Here is a 17,372-nt window from a genome sequence, read left to right on the forward strand (position 1 = left end):
GTAATGGAACCTCTCTTCACTGGAGGCTTTGCTGAGGGCAGCATCTGGTGGTTCTTCAGATTTGTGAATGTGACTGCTGTCTCCCTGGCACTCAGACACCTCTGGGAATGGCCCTGTGGGTAGTGAATAAATTGCAATAGTGATGGATGTTTGCAATGAGATGGAGAGATCAGATGTTCTTTGTGTTCTGCCCACAGCTTTTTATAGAAGACCTTTTATTATATTTTTTCTGTGATGGCTTGCTAAGTGTCTAACACTTGTACAGAAGCCTACCAGGTTATGTTGGGTCACGGGATTGTTCACTGATTCCTCAGGAACCCATTTTCTCTGGGACAGTTGTCTGGCCTCAGTAGTGGATCTTTGCTGGGGCACAGGGACTCCAGGCAACAACAACCTGGCCAATCTTTTGGGAAAAATAAAAGCTTTCATACTCAGTTCTAACATATAACTAGAAGGACATACATTGTGTGAGTCAGCCTGTAGAGGAACGTGATCCTGGCAGATGACACCCTTTCCTGCTATGGGAAGATGATTGTGAGCCTTACTCAGTGTCCTGTTGATTCTCTGGACTACTGTGTTGCAGAAAGAACTGTGCCAGAAGGATCGCCATTTACAGCAGCATCAGACCAAACTGGATGAAATGCTTAGGCAGCTTTCTGAGGCCAGCTACCAACAGGTATGGAGCAGGTGGGCTGCATGGATGCCCTGGGAGCTAGCGCTTACTTTGTGGCTCAGTTTGTGCTGATTCTTCCACTCCCCTCACAGGTAGATCTGGAGCAGATGCTTGAACACAAACATGCCCTGCTATCTCACTGCATGAAGAGAGAAGCTGAAGAGGTATGAGAAGCCTTGGTCTACACATCAGACTGGAGTGATGTTTCTGTCCAGTTCCTATCTCCTATCTCCAGTTCCTATCCACTTCATCCCAGAGAAGCCTGGCTTTGCAGTCTCATTGTCAGTGCCCTAAACAAGGCAGCCAGACTCCACAAAGCATCCAGTTTACCAAAGCTCTCGGCAGTGAGCACTCTGGCTTAGCCTCTTGTGTCAATATCCTAAGGGATGAAACAGTGAGGAGAGCACAGGAGTAAGTGGAAGCCAGAGACTCTTGTCTTCTAGCTTCAGCTCTGACACTAGCTAATGGTTAGACCAGGGCTTAGCTTCTTATCATCTTTTCCTTTTGACCGTGGTATCGAGCACTTGGAATTGTCTTGGTGGAAAGAGTTCCAGCCCCAATATCTGTCTCTGCACAGTGCCACTTGAACACTGTGCTCACTAGAGCTTGCAGAGCCCTCTGTGATGTTGCAGCAAGCCCCTTCCTGTCTCTGCCACTCTTTTTCCACTTGTATGTGAGGAATCATGTCTGTGCTCTGGTCTGTAGGACTGCCTGCATGCTCCTTAGTGTTTTCACCTGGTAGAAAATGGGTGTTATGTCACTGGTGTGCCCTCTCATCATTTTGAAGTTCACAAATTGGGATCTTTGGGGAGATCCTAACACTTTCCTAGTGGCACATGCATCTTTCCCTGAACAGGTGATGGCTTATAGCAGTCATAGTGCTCAAAGCAATGGCTTCCTCCAGACAGCAGGAAAAGGAGCTGCTCCCACAGCCCACCGAGGGGTAAGTGCACCTACGGGATGTTTTCCCAGCCAGAGGCAGATGTGGGCTCTAGATATCCTGGAAGCTACTATATTGTTAAGAGACATTTCCCCTTTCTAAAACCTGTGGCTTTAGATGGGAAGAAAGCAGCCTGGAGTTAGTCTGACTGACTTGTGGTCTCTTGGGCAGACAAATGACTTGCAGCTGGTTCGTGATGCCCTTCGCAGCCTCAGGAACAGTTTCAGTGGCCATGATCCACAGCACCACACCATTGACAGCCTGGAGCAGGGCATCTCCAGCCTGATGGAACGGCTCTACCACATGGAAACACAGGAGAGGCAAGAGAGAATGGTAAAGGCTTCCTAGGGCACTTGGCTCTTAACTTCTGCCTCTCACACACAACCCAGATCTAAGCTGCAATGAGAGCTCCAACTGGGAAGTGACACTTTGTTCTCACTCTTTTGGTTTTGCATCCTAGGTCCGGGGGAAATCACCAGCAAGCAGAGCAACAAATGAGTGTAGAGACTCCTGGCCTCCCAAATCCAGTAAGTCCCTCTGAGTTCCTGCCCTCTCACTTTCAAATTCATTGCTTAGGTTTCCTGGCCAAAGTTTAGGGCATAGCATCCCCTTGGGATTCTGCCACTGCTGGCTTCTTACTCCCTTTACCAGAGCTCACTTTCTTCCCTTTAGTGATTTGTTGTACAGATGAGAGGTCACTGCAAAGGAAAGGGGGCAGAGACAATCTGTAGCTGCTTGTTTGTAAAGCACCATCACGGTGGGAGTCTGTCTGGGCCACTTTGGCAGTACTGCGGTATAAATAACTACAACAAACAATTACCCTTGGGATGAGTGGGAAATGTGACGTTATTTCAGCTTTCCTGCTGGTTTGCACCATCTAGTGGACACAGATAACTGTACGGTTGCTGCTTCCCCTGTTCCCCCATCAGTGTCTAGCTCCTTTCATACATGCATAACAGCACAGCCATTTCTGACACCACGTTTCCTGGCTCCAGCAGCAGCAGCTCCACGTTTGCTTTTCAGGAGACAGGCTGTTCCCCAATGATTGTGCTCTTTGCTTTGCAGAACTGCCTCATTCTCACAGCACCCCCGTGATGAGCACCGGTGCCTGCACCAAAGTGTTGTACTTCACTGACCGCTCCCTCACACCTTTCATGGTCAACATACCAAAGAGGTGAGGTCTAGCTTTGCCTTGCTGACACAGATCTGGGAGCTGCTTGTTTCCCTTCTGGATATGGTCACAACTAGCACAGGGTTGCTGTTCTTTAACTTGGCCATTGGATTTTATACCATTGTCTGGGGAAAATTGTCTAAAGCAGTCCCTGAGCTGATGTGCTTGTGTTAGAGCCCTCAGAGATTCATCTTTTTTTTTTCTCTTTTTTTCTTTTTAAATTCCAAGAGCAAGAGAAAGCAGCCAAGCAGTTCTATTGTGGCATGTAGTGCAGGAGGCTTCTGTCAAAAGAAACTGTGGTTGTCAATGCAAAAGAGAAAGTGAGAATGGCTGTTTTTTGAGGTGGTTCTTAGTAAATCAGGAGGCAATTCTTCCTCTGAAGAGGACCTCAGTGTTCCTGGAGGGGCACACTCTTCACATCCCTGTGGCCAGGGTGCCACGTGTCCAGCTAGACCTGTGCTGTGGCTCCGCATGCCATGTAGTAACCTTTGAGCTAAGTCTGATAATGGTGTACCATGCAATAGTGCCAAACTCTTCCCTTGCAGGTTAGGGGAAGTGACTCTGAAGGATTTTAAGGTAGCTATCGATCGTGAAGGAACCCACAGATACCACTTCAAAGCCCTGGATCCAGAGTTTGGCACAGTCAAGGAGGAGGTAAGTGTGGAATTTAGCTGTCAGCTGCTTTGGGTTTAGTGTTACCACAGAACCCTGGAGACTGTGGTCACCTCACTTCTAAATTAACGAAATCTTTGAACTCGCCCCTGAACAGACTATTTTCACACCTGTAGATTGAGCTCCTCTTGTAAGGTGCTAAAATGGGCTGTTTTAATCCTCAGCCAGAGCAATTACATGAATATGACTGCAATTGCCTGGGGGTTGCAGAGTCCCTTGGGCAAAGGGCTAGCTATTGGCAATGACGGTCGGTGACACAGCATTGCTCAGAGTACACTGGGCAAAAACCCAGACTACACTTGTAGCCCTTCAAGTGGCTTCATAAAAGCTATTGCAGTGAGAGACACTTTAGGCAAACGTGATTTATTTAAAAAAAAATCCTACTTTTAGAGGTTTTTCAGAGATAACTGAGTGCGTGATCTTTATGTACTGCGTTACAGCCCTGTTTATGCTCAGGCTTGTGTTGGTGTGGATTAGATTAATTTAAGGTTATTGGGATAGCTGCTGTTTCACAAATTGATTAAGACAAGTGCAAAGGGTTACCCTCTCTGAGAACAGTCAGCTGAACAGTTCTGAAGAAACAGCTGGAGATTGTAATCTAGATCAGAAAAGGCACGTTTCCTGTCTTTATTTTACCTTTCCTGTCAAAAACGTGCCAATAATAATCTTGATGGTTACTGGTTAAAGAAGGAGCCTAATCTGTTTTCTACCTAAAACCTGAAAAGATTAAACAGACATCTGAATGATGGATGAGAGACATGTTCTATGGGCTGCGTAGTAAAACCTGAGCTAGGATCTCTGACTTGATGCCTGCTTCTTATGCTACTCACACCTTGGAATAGTGGTGTCCAGACCCAGACATGACTCCCTTTTTTTTAATAGGTATTCCATGATGACGACATCATTCCTGGTTGGGAGGGGAAAATTGTGGCCTGGGTGGAAGAAGACCATGGGGAGAATTAATCAAGCTTTTAAGTCTTGTCACTATGGAAACCTGTAACTGGCTGCTGAGCTCAAAGAATGACCAAAAAGCATGTGTGCTGGAAGGAGTCCAATTCAAGCTGCCAAAAAAAGAGGGCTTCTCTACAAAGGGTAACGCGTGTTGTGCGCATGGACGCCTGGCATCTGGCTTTCCATGGCCAAATGCAGACGGTGTTCCGAGACTGAAATGACAGGACTGTGGGAAAGAAACACCTTGCTTTATCCTTTCAATTAAACCCTGAAGGCCTTAATGATGCATTGCTCCCTTTCCCTGCTTCTCCATTCCTGCAGTTTGTGCTGTAGACTGTGATCTGGGCACTTGAAGTGTGGTTTCTTGTACGTGGTGTTACATAAATCTGCACTGATAGCAAAAATGTGGAGCTTTGCCTTCATGAGTCAGACGAAGCTGCTAGGTTATATGAGCTGAAGATTTGACCAGCTTTGGTCCTGGACTTGCACATGCTGCAGGAGCAGAGTGAACTTTCTGGACATTTCAGACTAACAGTATAGAAATCTGACCTGAGGATGGAAGACATTCTTCTGGAGGGTTTATGCATGGTCTAAAGCAAAGATCACCAGCTCAGCAAAGCTCCCTTTCTTCCAAACTCAGGCTTTGATTTCCTAGCCCTGCTTTTCCCGCTTGCTCTCCGAAGCCGTACTCACTTCTGAGGCCCTCTGGGTTTGCTTTGTTGCCATGGGGACTGTGGGATCTTGGTGCTTGCTTATTTGCTGAAGGATTTCATTCGTGGGAGAGCTGGGATCAGCTACTTCCCTAAGGTACTTATTACCCCTCTCCTTGTTGAGGCTCTTTCCCTGCACTCCTGCCCTCTTCTCTTTCACCAAAGCAGTTTGTCACCTCCTGTGCGCAGGCATCACCGTGTGCTGCTGTCCACTCATTACCGGGGCCACCGAACGCTTCTTCACACCAGCAGGATAAATCCCATCAGTTACAGCACCCATTCCCTGGCGTGCCTGCTTCTGGGGTGCCTGAAGGCTCTGGAAAGAACTGACTGCTTGGGGAAGAACAAGCCCTAACATCTGAGGGTTTTTCCTTTGAGTTTTGGGGGCGTTTTGCTTGTTTCTGCATTGCCCGTCTCTGCCCTTCTGCCGCCAGTCAGCTGTACTGCCAAAGGGCGGCTGCAATGGGCGACAGACACTGACTTAGAAGGGTCAAATGGCAAGTCAAGGCGCTGCTCATTCTTGGTACACATGGCCCTTTTGTGGACTGCGCGCGTGTCTGTGCCGTGCGTGAGGCTGGGAGAGGGCGAACCTGGTTTTACTGTTTTATATTAACATGTCCTTTTGTAAACATGTTCCTGTTCTTGGAATTATTTTTTAACAGTTTACATTTGTCTGAGGACTGTGGATATTTTTATACTTGTGCAAGTGCTTTCTGTATATTTATGTATGCATTATACTGTGTTTTACTCATTTTCTAGTGGATGCTGAGATGTTTTGTATTGTCTCCTGTTAAGACAATTCTGGGCTCATAACTTTATTTTACTGTGGAAATCCAATTTGTTCCTACTGCGTTTTATACTTTTGCCAGCTTTAATATTCAGCAACAATACTATTTATTTTCTAACTGCTTCACTGTCCAGAAAGCAGCTCAAGGCTCTTATGTGGCTCTGTGCCACATTGGCACGGCACAGCACAACATGCCTCCTGTTCTGGACAATTTGTAATAGTGACTTTCTCCTTACAGACATCATAGGAAAGTTCATCAATGGGCTGCAGGGGGGTGGGAACACAGCTCTCTTGGAAAAGAAACAAGGATTTTCTTCCTCCCTGGAAACAGCTTCTCTGTTGCATGATCTCCAGTGGGTTGGTGAAGGGAGCACGGTGGTGTTAAACTGAAATCAATTGTATCTGAATTGCGAAATTTTCTCAAGTGTTTCTTTCTTTGGGTTTTATTCATCCATTTTATTTCAGCGAGAGCCACGCACCTAGGCTAGAATTTTATGGAGCAGATTAAGACAATTTTCAAGGTCTGTAGTTGCCAGTTGCATACCCCTCTCTGCTACTCAAAGATGAGCAGTTTGCTTTTGGAGCACTGAAGACGCACGGGGCAATGATCAGAGCTTCTAATGGATAAATCGTCAATCCAGCCTTGCCCATGGCCATCCAGTCTTCCCATGAAGGAAACAGTTGTTAGCTGATACAGGAGACAGCCTGTTCTTGTTGGATCAGTTCAGCTAACTGGCCGTGGTCACATCTACTGCCACCAGAGAGCCAAGGACTGAACCTCATATGGAAACACACGCTCTCCAGAGCTACAATGGGCTCTATTTGAGAAGGAGCAAGACTGGACAAAAGGCTTGCTTTTGGGGGCTGGCAGTCCTGTACCTTTTATCCATGCTAATATCACGTTACACACAAGAAATCATCCCCTGAGACAGAACTGATAGCAATGCTCTGTTCTTGGGTTTTTACTGTGATAGTGAAGATAGAATTGCTGGAATTGTTGTGACCGAAGCTGAAGGATGCCTTTATTTCTGCATTGACATTGCAGCATTCTGCAGACTTTTCACCTTTGCATGATCGACAGAAGGAGGTAAGGAATATCAGGCATGGGGATAAGAGGTACCAGGTGCAAAAGCTGATGCCCAAATGTTTCTCTCTGATAAAAACAAAAGATGTTACTTTCAAATCAGTTTGGCACTGCCGTAACACTGACTTCAGTGGATTTATTCTGGGGACGTGCTCTTATTATCATACGTAGGACTTATATGCTTGACTGTTTTGAATCTGTTTATTTCTGTCCAGCTTGTTTCAAAGTTACTTTCCTATTCCTATACTTGTAACTTGCTTATACATGCCCTGTGTAAAATTATATTTTCATAGAAACTCTGTTTGCATTCATCTCTTAAAAAGGGCAGTTATTACCTTCTGTTCTCTAGGAATGTGAAGCTTTATCTGTAAACCTAAACCGGACCTACCTGACTAGGTAAGCCTTTGATTAGTTGACCCAGGCAGTTATCTCAATAAAATGGGGTTTGCGAACTGAGTCTGTTCAGTGCCTGTGAAGGGGTAGGTTGCTTTGAAAGGAGAAGGCACAAACAGGGATGCAGTGCATAACTAACTTGGAGTGCGTAACGTTGGCCTCCCATAGGTTTTCTCTGGGACCAATTAGTTTTCCGCAATGTTTGAGGGGGGATACTGGGGGTAATGCAGACTGGGGGGCAGCCCCAGTGTGACCCCCCAATTTAAACTCATCACACTCATCATCCAACTACTTTATTTGTGCATAGCGCGACAGTGACACCCCAAATTGTGCCTTGGTTTCCCCAAATTACTTCCCAAACCATGCCTCAATTTCCCCCAACCGTGCCTCAGTTTCCCCATATATTTTCCCCAAATCCCGCCTCCACTTCCCCCTAAACCCTGCCTCAGTTTCCCCAAGCTGTGCCTCAGTTTCCCCTCTACACCACCGCCTCCTCCAGCCGCTCGCCCCCCTCCAGCCGCCCCCACCCCAACCTTCTCAGGTCCAAACTCTCATAACCCCCCTTCACCACCAGCTCCCCCAGTGCCCTCCCCGCTGCCGGTGCGTGTTGCAGCCCGTGCCCGCTGAACCCCGCCAGGATGAACAAATTCTCAATTTTGGGGTGGGGGCCCAACACCCCATTTTGATCAAAAGTATTAAAATCGTAATAACCCCCCCAGGCCGCCCCCCGGCACAGCGATGCAAACGCTGGGACCCTCCGCGCCAACCGCGGCCACACGCGATCCTGAAAAAATTCATAATCCACCGACAAATCGCTTGGATCTGGCTCGTCCTCCTGCCCAAAATTTAAAAATTTAAAAACTTTAAATTTTAATTCCCCCAAATTTTCAAAATATCAATTTTTCAAAATTCTAAACTTAAATTTTCAAATGTTCGAAATTTCAAAATACTCAATCTCCATCTTTCAAAATTTCAAAGTTTAAGTTTTCAAATGTCAACATTTCAAATTTTATTTTAACTTTCTAGGGCTCACCTCGGCGGGGCTCATGCCCCCCAAGTAGTTGCCGGCGATGCCGTCGCGGCGGAAGTAAGCACCAGTCGTATCAATGAGGAAAGGGCAGGAAAATCCAGGGCCGTCGGAGCAGTGCCAGGAAAAAATGTATCTGGATCCACCCCCCAAAAAAAATTAAGGGGGGGCAAAAAATAGGGTGTGGGGACCCCAAAATAAGAGGGGATGGGGAGGGAATAGCTTAAAAAATGGGGTTGAGGGGTGAATTGGTGGGTATCGAAGTGTGACACCCCCCCCCCCCCCCCCCCCCAAAAAAAAAGAAATAAGGGGTAATAAGGGGTGAACCCTCCCATGGTTGAGGATGGGGGGTGATGTGGCCCACCCCCCAAAAGAAAATATTGAGGGGTTCCCCTCCCTAAAAAATGGAGGGATGAGGGTGTTGACGTGTGTCCCCCCCCAAAAAAATAAAGGATCAAGGGGTTCATGTCCCTGCCACTTTGCAGACAGGGGTGGGGGACACCAAGATGTGACCCCCACCCCTAAATTAAAGGACCAAGGGGTTCAACCCTTCCCCCCCCCCCCCCCCCAAAAAAAAAAAAGAATCAAATGGTTCAACCCCTGCCTTGAAAATGGGGGGCCTGGGTGCTGGGGTATGTCCCACCCCCCCCAAAAAAGACCAAGGGGTCCATGTCCCCCCACATTTAAAACAAAAGGGTGGGGGCACCCAGCAGGGCCCCCCCCCAGTAAAGACCAAGGGGTTCACTCCCCCCCAAAAAAAAGACCAAAGGGTTCACCTGCCCAAAAGATGGAAGGATTGTGAGTACCGGGGTGTGTCCCCCCCAAAAAACGCCCCCCATGAGGTGACACCAGGATGTCAACCCCCCAATCACCTTTTTCGGGGCTGGATGGGGAGAGGGGGCCCTGGGAGCCCCCCCACGTGCAGCAGCTCCCCCGCCCAGGCCCCGGCCGCATTCACCACGATGGCACAAGCCACGGGCTGGAACTCCCGGCTGTCCCGCATGTGGATCTGTGGGAGGGGGGACACAGCAAATTGGGGGGGGGGTCACACACTCCTCTGGGGACCCACGGCGGGGTGGGGGGGCCGCGCACTCACGTGGACGTATTTGATGCGTGTGATGTCGCCGGCCAGCGGCGAGGTGACAAAACCTGCGGTGGTATTATTATTATTATAATTTTTAATTTTTAAAATTTTTTGGGGAGAGGGAGGGGGTCACCTCATTGTGTGTGTGTCCCCCCCCCTAAATTTCTCACCTCGCACCTCCCCGGTGCAGCTGAGCACCCCCAGGGACGTGGCTTTGCGGCGGAATGCGCTGAGGAGGGCCCAGGGGTCAAACCAGCCTTCGTCTTCCAAACCTGGGGGGGGAAAGCACTTGGAGGGGGGACACAATGCAGCAGGACCCCCCCCAAAATGAAGTTCTAAATTTCAGGGGGCTGGACCCCCCTTTCCTAAATAAAGTGAGGATGAAGGATGCGGGATGGGGATGAAGATGGAGATGAGGGGGAGTTTTGGGGGGAATTTTGGGTGGGGTTTTTTTGGGGGGCTGGGGGGCTTAGGGAGATTTTTCGGGAGGGTCCCCATGTGCGTTTTCCCCCTCCCATACCGTAAGAGGCCACGGCCACGTCCTGCGTGTCCATCCAGGGGAATTTCTCCTTCAGCTGGGTGGGGGACAGCAGGGCCACCTGTACCCCCTCGTCCCTGGGGACAGCAAAAGGGGGGTTAAAATGTGTGCAGCCCCCCCTCCAAAAAAAAAAAAAAAAAGTTTGGGGTGGTTGTTGTGTGTCCCCAACCTTTGGAGCCGGACGGTGGCTTCGAGCTTCTCAGCGCCGTGGGGGGGGGCGAGGAACAGGTACCCCGAGGGCTGGAACTGGATGTTGATGGGGGGCTCGTTGGGGACCCCCAGGTGCTCCTAGAAGTGGGGGTGCAGGCTGAAATAAAGGGGGCTGGCCCCCCAAAATTAAACATCCACCCCCCCAAGAAAATTAACCCAACGTACATTGATGTTGCGCAGAAACTTAGCAGAAAATTGTGACATTCGGATGTTTTCTGGGAGGGAAAACTGCTGCCAGATCCCCCCCGCCGACAGGACGGTGGAAGCCTGGGAATACTGGAGACCCGACCCCGTCGCAAATTAAAACGTTAATTAAAGGGGGGTCCTCAAGGTTGTGACCCCGCAGCGGGGTGTCGGGGGGGGTCTCACCGTGGGGTCCCGCTCCACCAGCAGCACCCGCATGCCGTGCCGCCGGCCCTCCAGCGCCTTCAGCCAAAACGCGGCGGCCCAGCCCAGGACCCCCCCCCCGACCACCACCACGTCGGCTTCTTCGGGGATGGGGGGACGTTGCAGGGGGGTCCCCGGGGGGGTCCAACCCCCCTCTCCTCCTCGTAATGGTGGGAATTGGGATTTCAGGGTCCGGCCCAAGTGGCCCAGGGTCTGGCCGAGGTCTGCGGGGGTGTTGGGGGGGGTGACAAGGCTGGGGGGGGGCATGAACCCCCCCAACCCCCCAGAGCACTCTGGGACCCCCCAGGATACTCAGCATCCTCTGGGACACCCCAGGACCCCCCCCAGTCCCCTGGGACCCCGTGGGACCCCCCCCAGCCCCCCCAGGACAATCTGGGACCCCCCAGGGCCCCCCCCGCCCAGTCCCCCCGCTCCAGTCCCCTGGGAGCCCCCCAGGACCCTCTGGGAACCCCCAGGACCCTCAGCATCCCCTGGGTTCCCTCCTGGGACGCCCCCCTGGGATTCCCTGTGACCCCCCCAGGATCCCTCCCAGTCCCTCCTGAACCCCCCTAGTGCCCTCTGGGCCCCCCCATAGCCCCCCCCCCCCAATTTCCCTGAGTCCCCTGCACCCGCCAAGCCCCTGTGGGACTCCCCAATTCCGCCCCCCCCCCCCAACCCCATTGACCCCCCCATTCCCCTCGGGACCCCCCAATCCCCACTGACCGCCCCCGGTGCCCGTGACCCCCGTCCCGGCTCTCACCGCGGAAGAAGTCGGAGCGCAGCGGGGCCGCGGTGCGGAGGGGGCGGCCCGGAGCCACCCCCGGGACCGGGACCCCCCCCGGGGACCTCGGGGACCTCCCGGGGATCCCCCCCGGGGTCTCCCCCCGGCTCCCGGGGCGCAGGGCGCGCCCCCATCGCCGCATGGCGCCTTGCCACGCCCCCTCCGTAGACCACGCCCCCCGCAAGCCACGCCCCCGAACGGCACTCTAAACCACGCCCCCTCGCTAAAACCACGCCCTCAAACACATCACCTTCGCCACGCCCCTTCATACGCCCCCTCCCGCCATTGGCCTGCCGCCCTCCCGCCCTTTCCCGTCCTCCCAGCCAATGGGAAAGGCGGCGGAAGCGGCGGAAGCGGAAGCGCGGCGGGCAGTGCGACGTGTGCGGGGAGCCGGGCCCGGCGCCGCCGCCGCCGCCGCCATGCTCGACTTCTTCACCATCTTCAGCAAGGGCGGGCTCGTCCTCTGGTGCTTCCAGGGCGTGCGAGGCCCCGCCGCCGCCGCCACCGCCCCCGTTAATGCGCTCATCCGCTCCGTGCTGCTGCAGGTCCGCGCCGGGCCCGCCGGGCCGCCCGGGACGGGGAGGCGGTTGGGCCGAACCATCGGCCTGAGGCGGGGGGGAGACGTGGCCGGGACCGGCTCCCCGGGAAGGGAGGGGTGGGTGGGAGTTTCTGGGGGCGAGATCACCCGCCATGGGGGGGACTGTTGGGAAACACGGGCAGGACCATTTGCCTTGGCTGGAAAGGGTAACTGATCCATTTGGGGGGGCGGGATATGGGCAGGATCATTGGGGGTGTTGCAAATGACCCATTTTGGGGAGGAGGGCGACATGGGCAGGACCATTTACCTGTGGGAGGGGTGGGGGAACACGTGTGACACCATTTATATAGGTGGGCGGGGTGCAAATGACCCATTTTGGGGAGCAAAGATGGGACCCCCAACCCCTGGGGATGGGCTGGATGAATTTTTAGGGGGTGACAGTGACAATGCGGGGGGCTCTCCTCGCTGCTGCCCTCCCTTTTTTAATGGCTTTTTTTCCCCTGCTCCTCAGGAGCGCGGCGGCAGCAACTCCTTCACCCATGAAGCCCTCACGCTCAAGTACAAACTGGACAACCAGTTCGAACTGGTGTTTGTGGTAAGCGACCCCCCCCCAAACCCCCCCAAAAAGGGGTATCCGGGTGTGGTTTGGGTGGAAAAATCCATTTAGTGGCTTCCCCAAGGCGTGAGGCTTTTATGAATCATTTGAGATAGGATTAAAACTCATTAAACCTCAAGCAGAAGCTGCACAGGCTGAGACATCCTAAGAAAACTTACTTTACTTTGACCCAAACCTATTTAAAAGAAGCCCAGAAACGTGTCATTTTCATGACTTTATAAAATATTTTAACGCTTTCCCTTTTCGGCCTCCCCTGATCTCTCTCAATCCGCACAAATTTCGTTCCGTACCTAAAAATCAGCCGACGGTTTTGTGGGTTTTTGCTTTGTGGTTTTGTTGCTGTAAAACTGTCAAATAATTTTCTTGGTGTTGCCGTTTAATCTGTGCCATTGTTTTTCCTCTCTATTACTGAAAAATTGGGAGGTCAGAGTAAAAAATGTAGCTTGAAGCCTGCTGAAATTAAAGAATTTTGGCTCAAATGGTGATATTTTCACTTCCTTTGATTAAATTATGTGGGTTTTTTAAAATTTTACAGGTGGGGTTTCAGAAGATCCTGACACTCACTTATGTTGACAAGTTGATAGACGACGTCCACAAGGAATTCCGAGACAAGTACCGCAATGAATTCCAGCAAAAAGGCACCTTGGCCCTCCTAAATGGCACTTTTGATTTTAAAGACGACTTCACGCGCCTTCTCCGGTAGCGGAAATAGCTTTTTAAATTTAATTTCTAATTGGGGATGGGTGGGGAGAGGTGAAATTGGGACTAACGAGCTGCCTTGCCGCAGGGAGGCCGAGGAGAGCAGCAAAACCCGCGCTCCCGTGGCCATGAAGACGTTTGAACAGTCGCTCAAATCCCAGAAGACCATCAAGTGTATGATTGAAACGCGAGGGGAGAAGCCAAAGGAAAAAGTCAAACCTAAAAAGAACAAAGGTTCTAAAAAAGAAGGTGAGCTGACAGGGGTGAGATTGGGATGACGGGGGATAAATATTTTGATTTTTGGGTGGTTTTGTGAGGCACAAACGCTGCTCTGAGCTTCTCTTGGGATTTTTTTTTCCGTCAGGAATAGAAGTTGTGGCGCCAGGGAAAGCGCCGGCGGGTGAGAAGCAGCTCCCGGGTGCAGGGGACAGGGAGGAGCTGAGCAAGGACGAAATCCTGCAGAAAAACCGGGAGGAGTTCTTCAAGAGACACATGAAAGCTGGAGAGAGAGCCAGGTGAGCCCGGGGAGTTAGGCCTGGCTTTGCCGGGCCTGATTTGAGGTAAAACCAGTCGGATACAGGGTCAAAATTCAGATAAATTAATTCTGGAGACTGAATTGCTCAGGTTTAGCCATAAGTTTGGCTTTTTTGGTTAATCCGGGCTTTTAATTTTCACACCTTTCAAGGAAACGGTTGCTGCTGCTTCCCTGACTGAATCAGGCTTAATTTTTGTGGTTTTGGGTAAACCAGGCATTTAATTTTCACCCTGAGGAAACGATTGCTGTTGCTTCCCTGACTGAACAAAACGGGGTTTTTTTGCTCTTTTTTTCCAGCAAATCTCCAAAGCCAGAGGCGCAGAAGGAGAAGGGGAAGAAGCCCCGAGTGTGGGACCTGGGGAACTCCAACGCCAAAGTCCTCGATTACAGCAACTCCGCAACCAACGGCAGCACTGAGCCTGGTCCCGTGGAGGAATTTGACCCTGATACAGTAAGAAAAAATAATTTCGGGGCATTGTGTTTGTGCTAAAACATCATTTTGGGGATCAGCTGAGTGTCTGTGGTTGGCTGAGAAAGTTCTAAAAAATGCGAATTTGCAGCACTCAGCTTCTCCTTAGAGCATATTTTTTTGCAAAAATAGGATATTTTCTAGATGGGGTCAACCCCCTGTGGCAAAGATTTCTGCGATAACTCCTGATGGGGGCGAGTGGTTGCCGATTTTTTTAATTTTTTTTTTTTTTTGGGTGCATTTTTTTCCTCTCTCGCAGGCCCTGGGGGATCGAAATCGGGAGCCTGGCCGCCTGTACGACTTGGAGTATGAGAGCGACGATGAAACCGAAGAGGAGAAAATTGTTCCGAACCCTTCAAAAACCAGGTGAGTGGCTCCCGTAACTTGTCTTCCAGTCTGACCGGTAACATGACTGGGGACAAATCGGTGTGTTTGTCACCTGCATGGTGGTTTTTTCTCACGTGTTTTATGCGATCTGCTCCTCAAACTTCATGTTTTTTCTGCAGCACCAAGAAGGGTGGCTTGGGGGGAATGTTTGGGATGCTGAAAGGGCTGGTGGGTTCCAAGAGCTTGACGAGGGAGGACATGGACCCTGTGCTGGAGAAGATGAAGGATCATTTGATTGGTATGTGTGCAGGGGGGAACAACAACGGGCTCGTTTTGCGGGGATCCCGGCATCGCTGACTTTCCTTTCTCTACCTCGAAGCGAAAAACGTGGCGGCCGAGATCGCGGTGCAGCTCTGTGAGTCGGTGGCGAAGAAGCTTGAAGGGAAAGTGATGGGAACATTCACCAGTAAGTCCCCGCGCTCCTGGTTTTGAGGTTCGGGAGCGTCCCCGAGGTGCAACACATTATTTTTTCGTCTCCAGCGGTGACGTCGACAGTGAAGCAGGCGCTGCAGGAGGCCCTGGTGCAGATCCTGCAGCCCCAGCGCCGCGTGGACGTCCTGCGTGACGTCCTGGATGCCCAGCGGCAGCACCGGCCTTATGTGGTGACGTTCTGTGGCGTCAACGGTGTCGGCAAGTCCACCAACCTGGCCAAGGTGGGACATGGGCCTCTCGGGGAGTGGGGGGACAATTCTTCTCCCTCTTGTGACACCTTCTTGGTCGTACAGCAAGTAGCATCTTATTTTAATCATCTGCAATAGGATTAAAAGTCGTTAAACCTCAAATAGAAGCTGTACAGGTTCCTATGTCCTGATAAAACCTTTTTACTTTGACAAAATCTATTTTAAAAAAGCCAGAAATGTGTCATCCCTGTAAATTTCGAAAATATTGTAATCCTTTCCCTTTCAGTCTCCTTTTGTCGCTCTTAATCCACGCAAATTTCATTATGTAATGAAAAATAAGCAAAAGGTGGTTTGGTTTTTTTTCACTACCTTTGTTGCTGGGAAATTGTCAACTTTTTTCTTTTTGGTGTTGCCTTTAAAGTGAAGCTTTGGGTTGTTCCTTTTTCCTGCCCCCCATTTTTCCTGCTTCTCCGTTTTCCTGCTCCCCCCTTTTTATTTTTAAAAGTGCCTTTTTTTTTTTTAACAATCTATTAACCACCTCCAGATCTCGTTCTGGCTGATCGAGAACGGTTTCAGTGTCCTGATCGCCGCCTGCGACACGTTCCGGGCAGGCGCCGTGGAGCAGCTGCGCACCCACACGCGCCGCCTCAATGCACTGCACCCCCCGGAGAGCCACGGCGGGAGGACCATGGTGCAGCTCTACGAGAAAGGTTACGGCAAAGACGCCGCCGGCATCGCCATGGAGGCCATTTCCTATGGTATTTTGGGGAAAAATGGCAGTGGGAAACGCCGTTTTGGGGAGAAAATAGTGTTTGATGGTGTCTTTTTGCTCGCCCAGCACGGAATCAGGGTTTCGACGTGGTGCTGGTGGACACGGCGGGCCGCATGCAGGACAACGCGCCCTTGATGACGGCATTAGCCAAACTCATCGCCGTCAATGCGCCCGACTTGGTGCTGTTTGTCGGGGAAGCGCTGGTGGGCAATGAGGCCGTGGATCAGCTGGTGGGTGCCCAAGTTTGAGCAAAAACCTCAAATTTTATCCGTTTTAGTGGAGATTTGGCCACCAAAAATACATTTTTTTCGGCTCTTCTCGCTTTTTCTAGGTCAAGTTCAACAAAGCCTTGGCCGATCACTCCATGGCGCAGACGCCACGGCTCATCGACGGGATTGTCCTCACCAAGTTTGACACCATCGACGACAAGGTAAGGACATCGCCCGGACACCTCTGAGTTCATTATTTCGTGGCCTAACAATGTTTGTTATCCCTCGGCAGGTGGGTGCCGCCATCTCCATGACCTACATCACAAGCAAACCCATCGTTTTCGTCGGCACCGGGCAGACGTACTGCGACCTGCGCAGCCTTAATGCCAAGGCCGTGGTCGCCGCGCTCATGAAGGCCTAAAAAAAGAAAAAAATAATTTAAAAACCCACCAAATTTCTCTTCGCAGATGTCCGAGAAGAAAATGCTTTAGTCTTTCCCCTGTAGTGCAGAACAAATGAAGGGATATGGGCGCAAGGGATGGGGTTTTTTTTGGATAAAAACCCCTTTTATCCAGCAAAAAACCCCTTTACCCAGGTTCCTTCGTTGTGTTTTAAGTGACACAGGCTCCCTCGCAGGGAGGCTGAGGCCGGAGCTTTGTATTGTTCGTGCTTTTTGGGGAGTTTAAAGGCTTTTTGCTGTTACTGTGGCAGCTCCGCCGAAGCTGATAAACCAAAAAAACCAAACACGGGGCTGGGCTGGAGGGGGAAAAACGCTAAAGTTGCCTTAAACGTCCCCGGTTTGTCGTCACCGGGACGCTGGAGCGCGGTACCTGGACACCGGGAGCCAGAGAACTTGGTCCAATAGCGCTAATTGTGTTTCCTCGGGTGTTTGCTAGGAAAAAGAAAAGGAAAAAAATGAATTAATTTTGGAAGATAACGGTGGCTGCCTGCTGCTTTCCTGCCCCCCTTGAGTGCCTCTTGCTCCCGGTCTACGCGGAATAATACAAACCTCTTCTGATGATGTCTTGTAGCTCTTGTATCGCAGGTGTGCTCTAGTGCAATAAATCGAATGCTGTCTGCTAAAGAGACATAATTTATATATATATATATATATATATA

General features: G+C 50.9%; 3 protein-coding genes across 5 annotated transcripts in view; 2 read left to right on the forward strand and 1 right to left on the reverse strand.

Annotated features, from left to right (window-relative positions):
* Positions 1-7,396, forward strand: part of DIXDC1 (DIX domain containing 1) — a 32,768-nt gene extending 25,372 nt beyond the window's left edge. Inside the window, exons 13-21 of one of the 3 annotated variants that reach the window (XR_010607654.1) lie at positions 584-676; positions 766-837; positions 1,530-1,616; positions 1,785-1,946; positions 2,074-2,140; positions 2,679-2,787; positions 3,330-3,438; positions 4,339-5,214; positions 5,307-7,396. Coding sequence is in view for 1 of the 3 variants with exons in the window: in XM_065651985.1 (XP_065508057.1) it covers positions 584-676; positions 766-837; positions 1,530-1,616; positions 1,785-1,946; positions 2,074-2,140; positions 2,679-2,787; positions 3,330-3,438; positions 4,339-4,419 (780 nt within the window). In the remaining 2 variants the exon portion in view is untranslated. Of the gene's footprint in view, positions 1-583; positions 677-765; positions 838-1,529; positions 1,617-1,784; positions 1,947-2,073; positions 2,141-2,678; positions 2,788-3,329; positions 3,439-4,338 lie in introns of all 3 variants that reach the window. The other 2 variants (XR_010607655.1, XM_065651985.1) reach the window with 2 other exon arrangements.
* A 463-nt stretch (positions 7,397-7,859) lies between these two features.
* Positions 7,860-11,577, reverse strand: FOXRED1 (FAD dependent oxidoreductase domain containing 1). The gene is made up of 10 exons (XM_065652006.1): positions 11,388-11,577; positions 10,610-10,851; positions 10,406-10,516; positions 10,200-10,318; positions 10,013-10,107; positions 9,663-9,764; positions 9,505-9,557; positions 9,281-9,417; positions 8,415-8,544; positions 7,860-8,216 (listed from the first exon to the last, which is right to left on the reverse strand). The coding sequence occupies exons 1-10, from the start codon at positions 11,548-11,550 to the stop codon at positions 7,860-7,862; spliced, it is 1,509 nt and encodes a 502-aa protein (XP_065508078.1). The 5' UTR covers positions 11,551-11,577.
* A 173-nt stretch (positions 11,578-11,750) lies between these two features.
* SRPRA (SRP receptor subunit alpha) lies at positions 11,751-17,368 on the forward strand. The gene is made up of 14 exons (XM_065652053.1): positions 11,751-11,953; positions 12,458-12,541; positions 13,098-13,261; positions 13,350-13,510; positions 13,626-13,776; positions 14,094-14,247; positions 14,525-14,631; positions 14,772-14,890; positions 14,972-15,058; positions 15,133-15,305; positions 15,817-16,030; positions 16,111-16,274; positions 16,376-16,474; positions 16,546-17,368. Exons 1-14 carry the CDS (start codon positions 11,828-11,830, stop codon positions 16,672-16,674), a joined length of 1,932 nt encoding a protein of 643 aa, XP_065508125.1. The 5' UTR covers positions 11,751-11,827; the 3' UTR covers positions 16,675-17,368.
* Positions 17,369-17,372: the final 4 nt, after the last annotated feature.

This window comes from Caloenas nicobarica, chromosome 26 (assembly GCF_036013445.1).
Source record: "Caloenas nicobarica isolate bCalNic1 chromosome 26, bCalNic1.hap1, whole genome shotgun sequence".
Lineage (NCBI taxonomy): Eukaryota > Metazoa > Chordata > Aves > Columbiformes > Columbidae > Caloenas > Caloenas nicobarica.